The 13,119-nt window shown below is 38.2% G+C and overlaps 1 protein-coding gene across 2 annotated transcripts in view; it reads left to right on the top strand.

Moving 5' to 3' along the window:
• TAB2 (TGF-beta activated kinase 1 (MAP3K7) binding protein 2) overlaps window positions 1-2,969 on the top strand; it is a 72,073-nt gene extending 69,104 nt beyond the window's left edge. For both annotated transcript variants that reach the window (XM_064509181.1, XM_064509182.1), the window contains exon 7: window positions 919-2,969. In XM_064509181.1, the coding sequence (XP_064365251.1) occupies window positions 919-1,064 (146 nt within the window). In that variant the 3' untranslated portion in view covers window positions 1,065-2,969. The remainder of the gene's footprint in view (window positions 1-918) is intronic.
• Window positions 2,970-13,119: the final 10,150 nt, after the last annotated feature.

Genomic DNA, 13,119 nt, shown 5'->3' with positions numbered 1-13,119 from the left:
CTTTGGTAAAACCCATTTTGAAAATTCGAAGTTAACCCTGACTGGTTTATAATCCTCTAAAGCCTCTCTTTAGTAAAGAAAGAAAAGATGAAGGTATTAGTACTACTTTTTGGTCCTTCAGTAAGTTTAAAAATAACCAGAGTTTCCACTGTTCAGAAAAGAGTGATAAATAATTCTTTTTACAATTGTAATATGAAGCATTGTTCTTCCCAAAGCTGTCTCTGTCATTTTGCAGCAGTTATAGTAAGTGGATGGTTGCTAATGAGATGTTCTGTAGTTGAAATAATTTGGTAAGAGACTGCTGCAGTTGCCTAAACCAGGAACCCTTAACTTCAGAAATCACTTTGTCATCTTTCCTCTTTTAAAATAGTCAAGGATTGTTTTCTTACAAGCCATGCAAAAAGATGCACTTGTACACTTGGAAAGAGTACTACAGAGAATGACAGAGGAAGGCACTGATTTTTCTTTAGTGTATCTGACTGCTTATCTGACTTTGGCAAGAGCTGCTGTTAGTCTCTCTAGGGTCAAAACGTTAAATATGTCAAAAGTTCAGAGAACATATATTTCATGTGATAAGAAATTTTAGACTGCTCCATATTGTCCTTTTAAATTTTGTGCATATTCCCTGTGTTAATTTCTTCATCTCATCTCATTTGCATATGACGGCTTCAAACTGAGACCAGAAGGAAAGCGAGGTGAAGGGATGGGAAACTTGCTTTTTGTAATTTGACCTTTTGCCACTTGGCTGAATTATCAAGCTGTAGTCAAGGAGTGGTAAAAAGCCACCTCTGTCACTTGTAACAACTGTGCAGTTCTCGAGGAGCAAGACAGTTCTCAGTTACTGAAAAAATCATCTCAGAATTCTTTCCATGCTGTTCTTGGTTAGTAACTGCTTATCTTATCTCTTTCATGCCACAGATCAGAGGTCCATTGTGAAAACACCAAAGACTGTTCCAGACACAGATGAAGATGAGGGAGCTCAGTGGAGTTGTACTGCCTGTACTTTTTTAAATCATCCGGCCTTAAATCGCTGTGAACAGTGTGAAATGCCCAGGCATTTCTGAGCCAACAGGCCCGTTATCTTCTGTAAAAACGACAGCAAACCTGCAAGGAACTATCCAGTCATTGAGGGGCAAATAAAGCATTTATGCGTAGGATTTTTGTAAAATTGAAGGTTTGACAAGATGGTATTTTGCTAATGTTAAATGTCAGCCCACAGAGCTAGTAATACCTCAGTGTTGTGTCACAGGCAGCTGAAATTCATCGGCTGAAAGGTAATCTGCTGAAAGACTTGGTTGCCAGCTGCCTAAACCATGTACAGTATTACCAGTATCCCAGTAATACACACCATGTTCAGTGCTTGGGTGTTGCCCATCCTCTTCTGTGCCCTGATGTCACTACTGAATTTTGACAGGGGAAAGGAATAGAAGCTAGAGTTTTTGTTTTCAGAGCTTTCAGTGAAACACTACATGCACAGAGGAAATCTAAAAGGAACAAGGTTTAACTATTTAAACTGTTTGCTGCCACATGGTGCCTTTGATAAAGGGAGGAACTTCACAAATCAGTGGTACTCTTTGCCTTGTCTTCCCTGAAAACATCTCTGTGAAGCCAGAATCCGTACAATCACATCTAAAGATGAAAAGGAAAAACTGCATGCGTTGTCTGTACAATACACACAGTGAAATACCCCAAAGCTTTTCCTACTGTACATAGCTGTAGAGCCTGCTTTAAGTGATTTCTTTTCTTCACCTTTATTATTTTCTTGTACTTCTGTATGTATAGTGTAATAGTCTTTTTGTTAACTTTCTTTTTTTCCCTTTAAGTGAATTAAGCACGATCATGTCCCTTTTTTAAGCTTTTTATCTGAGAGAAGCAGTGCCTTAAAGTAAGAGCATTAATAAGAAACTATGCACAAAATAGCTTTCCTCTGCTCATTCTGTACATTGCTCTTGTAAATGCTGATGATCTGTGAAGACCTGCAGATGCAGCGTGGTAAAAATGCAGGATAAGTTGGAAGAGTTATGCATATAGTTCACTCTGTACACTGAGTTTTACGGTGGGTGACACAAGGTAGTATTTTGTCTGGCATGAGGAAACTTTAAACTAAGAAACTTTCAACCCACCAACAGATCAGCATCTGGTTTAAGCTTGCTTCATCTGCTGGGTATCTTGCAGACTCCTGAAGAGAGATTCATTGGGGAAGTACATACAGTGCCAAAATCAACAGCAGCAGCATCATACAGCTTTGTTGAAGAACTTTAAATGCTTTCCTGTTTTGGCAGCCAGTTTCTAAACCTGACTTTGTGGTGAAGTCTCATATTTATAGAAAACAAGGATAGCAATATGTAGGACAACTGAAATAAAGGCTGGAAAAGAGAAATCAGACTTGAACACTGAAGCAACCTCAAGCATCTCTTTGTTTTGATGATCTATTTTTTTAAGGAAAATATTCACACGATCAGGAATGTATGTAACAGATCAAGAAAATGGAATTACAGTACAGTATGCATGAAAGACAGCACACAAAGAATTATGTAGCAGCACTTAGAGTGAGGCTGGAGGGAGTGCTAACAATGTAGCAAGAGACAAAGTAGACCGTCACCCACTGTAAACATTTGCCAGTGGACATTTTTATTAGGAATTTTACAAGTGATCTATGAATGCACAAAGGCCTTTGTTTTGAAGGCTTTGCATTTTTTTTTTTTAAGTGGGGAAAAAAACGCCAATCCCAGGTAATTAGGCAGTAGACCCAAAGCACTTGCATTCAATGCATTTTGTTTATAAAATGAGGCCTTGTTTTTCAGCTTCATCTGCAGTTCTATGTGAAGATTGACAAATCAGTTTTTACCTGTTATATTAATAAAACTTAATTTGGATATCTTGAGTTGATGGTTTTGTGATTTAGCTGGGTAAACTGTCTTTGTAACAGATAAGTTATTTATAAAAATTAAAAAAAAAATTATATTCTATTGTTTGTTTTTGTGATTTGTTTGCTTTTTCCATGCTGTGAAGCAACAGAGTATTCAACTAAACAACAAGTATTAACAGTATTAAAAATAAGCTGTTTTCCTATGATCACAGATTTTTATGAAGCCTTTGTTTTATTGAAACTTATATTTTGTCTCCCATGTGTTGTTCTATTAATGCTAACCTTGTGTGTGTGTGTGTGTGTGTGTGTGTAAAAGGGATATATTACATAGAATTGCACCCACCGAATTATGTACAACTCTATATACCAAAGAACTGTTCATTTCTTCATAAAGTAATAAGCTAGACAAGGGCCCTTCTTCATGCTTTAAGGGTTTGTCATTTTAAAAATATCTTTCTAATTCAAAATAGCAACCACTTTGTCCAAGGTGGTATGTGAAATACTTTGGGCACTGTTACATTAAGCACAATTTAAGGATTAAAAGGGTTAGGCTAACAGGCTGATATTGTCTTTTGTGTTATGTGTATTATAAAGCTATGAGATACGGAGCTTTCCTGGACATGTCTTTCCCACTTGGACCCTGCCTAGACAGATGTTTGGTATGTGGAGCTGGGCGTTCCTGAGATGCAGTGGTGCTGTGTGAGAGCTCTTCAGGAGACATCTTTAAACAACTTTAACCACAGATCCAGCAGAAAAAACATTCCTTACACAGATCAATCAGCCAAAATGTCTGAAGCCACAGTATGAAAAAGTGGTTGGAGTGAGGAGGCAAGAATGTTTTTTCAGAGGTATTTAAAAAATTGTATCAGCAATGGGTAGGAAAAACATGTTTCCAGGAATACATAAATTCTGTTTGTCTTACTCAGGTGTTTGATAATCTCTTCCCTGCATTTATGTATTTACTAATTTTCTGAAAAAATACATATTTACCATTCTAACTACAGCTACCTGTGCAGAGCCATCAACACATTAGTATAAGTATGCATTAGGCAATTTTCAATAATTAATCTTGGAACAGTGGAAAAAGAGGAGTGACATCTCTGGTGCCTTTTATTCCATAGATTTTTTACCTTTGCTACCAGGGATTTTGTTCTGTATGTATTTTAGGTTATGTATAGTATCATTAGCTCTTGCTTCAAATTGATAATATGTTGGTGTATCTATTTTGTGTATTTTTAAAGGTTATGATTTTAAAGGATGAAATAGAATTAGATTTTACTGCTGAATTTTCTCTCTTTCCTCATAAAATATGAGAGATGAAATATTTAATGCAGTAAGGTTGAACTGTGCATCATGCACATCAGTAGTAGTTTATCTTAGATACTGACTTATGACTTTACACTTCTATAATGTATTTGTCAGAGGTCTCTACAAGTGTAAAAACAAACAGATGTTGCCACTCTGAAGCAGGGAGGGAGAAATACAGTTCTTGGCCTTAAGAGATGCTCCTGGGTTTTTCTTTGTGTTTTTTTGGGATATATGTGAAATATTCTGCATTTGATGCAGCTTCAGGGTTGGAATAACTTTGAGTGAAGGCAGCAAAACTGAGACAAAGATGTGGTAATCAGGTTGCAGATTCAGGTCAGTTCTGTGGCAAAATATAGAACTGACTGGTTCATGTGCTAGCTTTTTATGGAAGTCAGAAGACTATTTTTCTGCTGCTATTTCCTAGTGTTAGAGCTACTCCATTGCCCAGGAGTGTGGTTGTGTGTGGAGCCCCTGACGTTTAGTATAATTCCGAGATTTGGTATCTTCTGTCTCAAGCTAATGATACGCTGGTTTTAAAACTGTGTAAACTGGTATTTAAGCCTTTCTGTGTGAACTAGGAATCAACTTTGTGATTGAAATATCCACTTCCAATGTATATTGTAGATGTCCAGAGAGAATGCCTTTTCCATTTTAAGGAGAGTATGCTGATCAGTGCTGTATTTCTTTCATGTTCCTCTACCTTTAATGTATGTTAGAGACTGGAAACAAATTAAAGGAAGTTTAAAAGTGTTGAGCAAGCATGTTTTAAAAAAAAACAAAAAAAAACAAAAAAAAAACAAAAAAACACCCCACACCTACCCCCCCCCCCAAAAAAAAAAAAAAAAAGTATTGAAATCTGCAGAGTACTTATCCTTTTGGAGTACTGCTAAAACAGTAGCAGCAAATTTTCAATATGTTTAATTAACAGCATTTGCAGTGCATCCTGTAAAACCATGATAACTCGTGCAAGCATTTTGCTATAAGTTTAAGTAGCAAGGAAATGCTTTGGCATATATTTATTGAAGTGTAAAGAAAACTTTCATTTCCTTGCAATTTGAACATAAAATACTAGTGTTAATTTTAAACTTTTGATTCCTTTCATTGGTATAGAATGATTGCAAAGTATTCCTCTTTCAAGCACAACTATGCTTGAATAGCTTTTCTGTTGATTTTGTGTAGTCCAAGATGCCTTGTAAGGCCCATATCCTTTGTAAACTGTTTAAAAATTACTGGAGAGCGAGAGAACAGAGAGTTGGTATGCAGTGTCTGAGGGCTCTGGTCTCCCTGACAACCTTAAGTGCTATAGAAATACTTGACATGTAAAGAACATTGAGACTGATGTGACGAGACTACATATAAACTTTTTTGCTTTTCATTTTGATATAATTCTAAATGATTTGGGGGGCGGGGAGATTGAGCAATTCTCTGTCAGTGGTAGGCTTGCTTCCATAGTAGAGCTTCCCAAGTACTCTGCCCATTGGAGACAGCACTGGTGTGACTCACAGAAGTGATTGCTTCAGTTGGACATTAGACATGTTAACTCTCAGTAGTGTAAGTGGAACTGTTACATTTTCATCAAACAAGGGCCGATATGTTTAGTATTTAATCAAAACATAACAAGCACAGGCCAACAGAATGCCACTGCAGGCATGAGTTTAGCCTGCGCTCTTCTTCTGTAGTAGGTAGTTTGTCCCATACTCTTCACTGCTGCAAGTTGTTACTATCTATGCACAGTTACAGGAAAGTTTGGTTGGTTATATACATGGATTCAAATTGCACATTAGGTGCAAGTTTATTTAAAATAATAAAATGTTATGTTATTCCATGTGAGTGCAGGAGAAGAAAATAGGGTATCAGTTTGAGTATACTTACTTTACTAAATTAAGTTAGAGTTGCTTGTCTAAACCCACTTCTGTTTTTTATTGGTGTGCATTGTTTGTGTGCATTGTATTATGCTTTTAAATTCTGTGATTACAAACTATTTTTTCCACACTTTTTTACACAGCGCCAATACAATTTTGATGTAGTTGATCTGCTAACGAGTGGGAGAAATGTACATTAAGTATTTTTAATGTGGCTTTATCTTTACAGTAGATCTTCAACAGACCACATGGAAGCTGTGGTTGATAAGCCTTGCCTAAATTCAAGTTCCTATTGCAAGTGACTGAGGTCCAGAGTTAAGTAAAGGGCTGATGGAGACAAAGGGAGAAAGAAGAAAAGAATGTCATGTTCTTCATATGTAAAAAAGGATGGTGTTGCTTTTCTCATCCCCCACTAACATATAAACTAAAATGTGGCAAACACGAGGCCAGAACCTCAAAGCTGAAAAACCTATTAATAACTGGGAGCTTAGAACAGAAATGCATAGTATGCTAACTTACCATGAGGGGTTTTTGTGTGCTTGGTCAGTAATGGCATCATCTTAGCAGTCTATTGGTACAGGTTAAGGGAGTTTATCACTTCATATAGCCACTCATTAAGGGTTTATCATTTTTGTGGTGGTTGATTGAGTTGATTCACAGGTTATGTTCTAGGTATGTTTCCATCAGCTCATCGCTTTGTGGACTTGTACAATGCTGAATGAGGACAGTAGAAGAGCAGTAAGATTATGGAACAGCAGCATCAGAACATTCAATTTCCATGTGTTTTTACAGAAAAGGATGGCCAGCTTGTCAGCCATTCTTTTGAGGCAGTAGTATGTGTAGTCCCCAAAACAGTTTGACATAACCCATTTCTTGTGTGACAGAAATGCAGGTGTCACTATTATGTATCTGTTCACTTAACAGCAACGTCTCTATCGCATGTTGGGGTCTTATGTTTTGCACATTTGGTTATATGCCACAAGACAGTTCAAAAAGTCCTCATAAAAAGGGCGATAGTGGGAAGTGAACTCCAGAACACCTTGTCTGGCTTATAAACAGACTTACAAACTTCTTACCCATGGCAAAAGGAAATGAAGAGTGGCCTGCGGAGGTAAAATGGGTTAATTTGATGAGCCGTTTCAGAGGTTGGATTGTTCTTTTAAAATGCACACATTATAGTCTCAAACGAAGACCAATGCATCAGTAATCCTGGATTTGCTTTTTTTGCTCATTATAGTAAAAAACACTTAAAGATTTGTTGTTTTTCTGATTGAGGTAGTAAGCCTATAAGTGAGCTCAAAACAGGTTAGTGAATATTGATTGTGTTTCTGATGTGACAGGAAGTGTGTATTTCAGCTGATAGAATGTATGTTTATTTAGAGTGAAAACTTGATTAGGAAAGTATACTTGTCAGCTCAATAACTCAATAAAGAGGTAATTTTATAGTGGTTTTATACTTACGTTGATAGAAGAATGTAAGCAGATCTGTAGGCACAGAGTCTGATCAGCTGACAGTAGATAAGATAGCACTTCATTTACAAATACCATTTTTCTTTACTCATGGTAGCATCTCTGTACTTTATAGTTCGCCACAAATTATAAATGTGCTCCCCCCCTCCCCCCCCCCCCCCCAACACTTTGTCTGTTGTATTCTGTCTAGGACATAGTTGGGGGGGGAGAGATTTATTTAAAAAAAAAAAAAAAAAAGACTTCCTAATTTTTAAGCTTTAACATTCAACTTCTCATTTTTCCTTTTCTTTTGTCTTTTCTATTAGTCCCACTTCCAGAATGACTTGCTTAATGTCTTACGGTATTGTGATAGGTATATATAATAGTTCACTATCACACAGAAAAGTCTGGTGAACTGCTGTTTGGAAAAAAGATACAAAACATATTTTAATGCATTGAGCCACTTCCCACTGTTCAGATTATTTTGGTTCCTGAGCTGATTCAGAGCCTGCATATGCTAGGAGCTAATAGTGGCAAAAAAGATGAAACGCCACTCCAGGCATTTGGCCAAAAGTAAATTTGTCTAAGGGGACCTGCTAGTCAGAAAGGCCTGGAAAAGCAAGTCAAGAAAGTTGTATGTGGAAGAACCTTTTTCTGCAGCAACTGAAGCCAGCAGCAGGTTCAGAGCTTCATTTTGGTAGATTTATGGCACCCTTTTAGCATCTGTAAGCTTCCTCTTATGTAACCAGTAAGCAGGTCCTTAAAAAAAAATGTTTTCTCACAGCCTTTATGTTTTCATGCATTTTTTTGCTGCTTCTCAGGAGGGAGGTGAGAGACAGGGAAATAGTTGAAGGATCCTAGAAAATAGTACATAAAAATTGTAAAGGTTCCACAGTTGCCACTACCACTGCAGCAATCTGAGGCCAAGCGTTTATCTCAGCAATGTTCTTATATCATTAGGTTACTGTTTCTGAAAGAAACTCTAACAGCACTGTGCTCTGAGCAGCATGCAAAATGCTAGTGCAAGATTTTGCTATTCCCTGCCCTTTCCTCCATCTCTACCCTTATCTTTGCTTCTGTCTTTTCAGTTTTCTTTTTCCCCTGTGTTTAATTAGAGACTTCAACAACCAGTCAGGACAAGTTTACTATGTTTTTTTTTTTTTTTTTTTTTTTGTGAATATCCAGCATTTACAGTGAAGATCTGGTTTGAAGCTGGTATACATCTTTTATTTTCTTCCATGACTCTCTTCCTCTTTGTATGTTTTGGGACCAGAAGTCATGGAGCCCAGGGAAATAAAATACTGTCTTCCAATGGAGACACCTGACAGAATATGAAGAGATTGACAAATGCCATGTTGTCTGCCTATGGAAATAACTTCTGCAGCCAAATTCTAAAATCAAATTACTGTCAAAGAGAGGCTGTTGGCTGCTCTCATCAGAGATGGAGACTGGAATTTGACATTTAGATCCAGCTCTGTGCTGTGCCGTAAACTTGTATGGCGATTTAGAGAAAGTCTGTAAAATTGTCTGTAACTACCTGTAAATCGTCTGTTTTAGCTCCTCATCTAAAAACAGCTGCAGTATCGCCTTTCTCATTTTTGGAATGTTTCTTGGGCTTCTGAAAGTGCTTGGAGGTACATACCTCTTTTAATGTTTTCTGTGTTAATCAGATCTTAAAGGGAGTCATCCGTGTTCCTGGATTTTACAGTTTGAGAAGTGAGACTGTGTAGAGGTTCATACTGTGCCAATGGAACTAAGCTGCTGTGCCTTACTTAAGTCAAAAAAATTTGAAAGGGCATTGTAACACTTAGCTTTAGAAACCCTTTCTAATCTTTGGCACAGATGCCCTGTACATGAGAGAGAAAATAATCTAATGATAGCATTTTGTGAGCTGAATAGTTTTATCATGACTAAGGCTTTCCCTCTTTTATAATGATATATATATTTTTCCTTCTTCTGCTGAGCTGGATACTTTTAAGTGGCTTAAACTTTCTGAGCCATCTAGGGAAACTCAGAAGTGCTGCGCTGACTGGCCAGCGCTCTGCCCCTCGGAACTTCCCTTGTGGCCCTGGGACTTTGGACTACGTGAAGCTGAACTGCCAGCTAGCAAGTGCTGAAAGCTTCCTTTCTCTTCATGGACCTTACAACTGCCCCAACAAGTGTCACCAGGGAGTGCTTTTCTGCAGAGCCCACAGCACTGGCTGTCATACTCTCTATTTTCAGAAACAGGAAATACTTAGATGCATCAATAATTTTGCTCTGAAAAACAGACTTTACCACTTTTCCAATGTGACTGTAATACATTCCAGTTCTCAATGCTTCTTGAAGCAACAGTGGAGTTCAGTGATGGAGAGAAATAATTTACTATTAATTTGATTTATAATTGCCCCCAAAATAACTGTCTGACATGGCTGTGCCACATGACACAGTTGCATGTGATGCAGTGCTCGGTTACCTCCCTCCCTCTCTGAGATCCCAGCTGTGCTCAAGGTGAGTACAAGGTTTGTAAGATGCAAAAGTGTGTCCCATGTAGTTATGTTGAAAAGCACATCATACATCTCCTGATTTGTCATTTCATGTCGTTATTTAATACTCTTCCATCTTTTCATGCTAGTGTTTTCCTTGACCAATAATTGGACCCTGCTGTCCAATTAGTATTTAAGTGCATACAGTGGTCTAGTTCAAAATTTGAATTGGTGTCTACCTCTCTCGAACCTCTCATGGGGTTTGTCACCCCACGGTGACCATGCTCTTTTCCTCTTTTTCAAATGTTGCTATGTGATGCTGCTATGTGATGATTTCAATTTATTATCTATTTTTAAACTTCACATATGAAAGTCATCTCATGAGTCTTTAACACAAAATGCGCCAGTAACGCTTTGGAGCAGTGATTGCACTGTCCCAGCTGGAAGTGTCCTCATTACTAGTTTACAGAGTTCAACTCCATTATACTTATTTTCCTCTATGGAGCTATTAATTCTGTATTTTGGCATCAGAATGGCATATCCTCTCCAGGGGGAGTTGGAGAATGGCTAATCTCAGCATTGCCTATAGTTTGGTCACAGCTGCCGTTTTCTAGCTAATGCAGTAGGGCATTTAATTCTGAGGCTAAAAGGAAGATATTACCAAGTGTTGGTAAAGAAACTTGTTTTTTTCCCTGAATTCTGGTCGTATGACCTTCTTACAAATATTGTATCACCTCAGAAAAGTGATACAGCTCATTTTACAGTACTAGATTCTGCTGCTACTACCATAACTTTTTTTTTTTTTTAAGAATAAAAGTATTTGACTGCAAACTTATAAAAGACCAATGAGGAAAAGACCGATAAAGAAGTTGTGGATGGAGGCCTGAGGTAGGTGGCATAAATCTAATTGCTGAGCAGCTCACTTTATCTGTCATTGGTCATCTGCTAGTAATGACTGCCTGATCTTCTAAAACAACAACCATCACTCATGCTTGAAAAAGCTTATTTTCTTTGGTATATTCTCCATGCTCAAACCCTGCCATACTGTAATTAGCTACGAAAGTAGCTCTATACCAGTTTCTGTTAGTTGCTTCTGGATATTTTTTACTTGGTGGTTTGAGAAGGTGCTTGCCAGTTGTTAGGGCAGAGGCACAGTTAGTACCCTCTGGGTGCCCTTAATCAATAATAAACACCAGCATGCTCTCTGACTTTTTGCAGATGCCTTTTCATCATCCTCCAGTATTTGGGCAAATGGAGCTTTCTTCCCCCACCTTTCTAACACTTATGCTCTGGAGTAGGTAAGCCTACTGAAGTGTTGTGGGGGGTTATACCATGTACGATCATGGAGAACTCCCAAACTGACTCTTTTGCCATTCTGTATTGACTTTTTGCTAGCACCTTTGATGGCGCAGGGCTTGATGTACTGTGCAAAAATTGCTGAGTTTAACTCCATATGGAGTTGTCTGTTCTCTGAGCTGTTGGGAGGAGCTGATATTTCCTGCTTCGTTCAAAATCACATTAAGGCCAGCCTGTGGGAATCTTTGCTGCCATTTGTGTGCTGCTTTCAGGGCAGATTACACACTTTGGGTGTCCTTCACTGAAGAGCAGCATTACTAGGCAGGGCCACCACAACGCAACGCTTGGGGGCATTCCAGATAAACCGTGTGGACACAGTGAGTTGTACAGCCTTCCCACTCCCAGCTGTGTATTGGTATGATGTAATGTGGCTTTGTACAAAGGATATATATGTCATAACATCATCTATGTCCTCCAGAAGATTTGGGATGGAACTTCACTGGTGGATCTGTATAGTTTAGAATTCAATAACCTGTAAAATTGAGTGGTTTCTCATTTGAACTATTTAAGGAATCAGTTATATTTGAGGCATGTTTGTATCAAATTCCTCTTGCAGTTTTTGCTGTCACCATGGCAACTTCTTGAAAGCAATTTTACTAAAAATGTCCAAGAAGTCTAAAACTTTCCTGTTAATCCAATATGTCCAGGAAGGGGGGGAGGTCTTTTGTTTTTACAGATTGAAGTCTAGAAAGCCTGTATGACTTTTGAAATATTGTTTCCAATGGTTGTGACATAATTCTCTCTTGAAATGTGACAGAAACTACATTCTTTGGAATGTAAACAGGCTGCATTTCAAACTGTGAAACCAAAGAGCTGGGGAGCATAGGTGTAGTAGTTACTACAGGCCTGAATAAAGGAAAGTGAGGATGGTAGCGTGGTGGGAATCATCTTAACTACTGGCCAGCAGGCTAACAGCAACTCTATAAGGATGCTCGGGAAATCCTGCCTCCAAACCACTGCTGCTGCTGAACCAGTGACAGGATAGCTGGATGTGCAGGAGTTGTTTGTGACTCTGGCAAGGAGCTTAGAAACTAGTTGCAAGCAGGTTTCAGATAGCTGTGAGCTCAAGCTTGCAAGTGGTTTCTATTCCAGACATGTGGGAAGTTTGCAGGCCTTTGCTTGGATATCAGAGAATTCTATTTTCATTTTTACAGAGATGTGGGTGCACAGTCAGGTTAACCAGCCTTAGGTAATTGTACCTCAGTTCAGCTGTGGTAATCCTGGCTCCCAAAGGCAAAGAAAGAATGTATATCTGCTAATTATTAAGGTGAATGCAATAGGAAATTGTGATGTTTCAAATTGCTTTGGTATAAGGTTTTTTGTTTTGTTTTGTTTTTTTCTAATGACGTCTTACAGTTGCATGCCTGGAATACTTGTTGAATCTGTATTTAACTCTCCACTGACATGTGAGATAATAAAATTGATTAGTTAAGATCCTCCTGTGTTTGGATTGAGAAATTCTGTCCAAAGTACACCTGGAAAGGAACAAGAGATAAAGTTAGTAAGGTAATGCTCTCTGGACTTTAACAGAAAGGGTTTTTCTAATTAATTTCTGTCTTAGGGTTGGCCATAATCCTTATCCAACTGGCAAATCTAGTTTCAAATTTCAGTTTTAAAATATAATTGGCAGCTCAGCAAATTCATAAAATTGATCCCCATTCACACTTATTTTTGGCTTGTGTTAAGAATGTGCCAACCTGGAATTCTAAATTTAACCCTGAGTGACTTTTCCAGTATCGCTCCCCTAAAAGGGAAGCCTGGCAGTGGAGCCCGGGTACCAGCCAAGATAAATCGCGAGCAGTAGATGTCA

This window comes from Dromaius novaehollandiae, chromosome 3 (genome assembly GCF_036370855.1).
Source record: "Dromaius novaehollandiae isolate bDroNov1 chromosome 3, bDroNov1.hap1, whole genome shotgun sequence".
Classification (NCBI taxonomy): Eukaryota; Metazoa; Chordata; class Aves; order Casuariiformes; family Dromaiidae; genus Dromaius; species Dromaius novaehollandiae.
The sequence above is the reverse complement of the archived record's forward strand: the minus strand, read 5'-3'. Positions and strand labels throughout refer to the sequence as shown.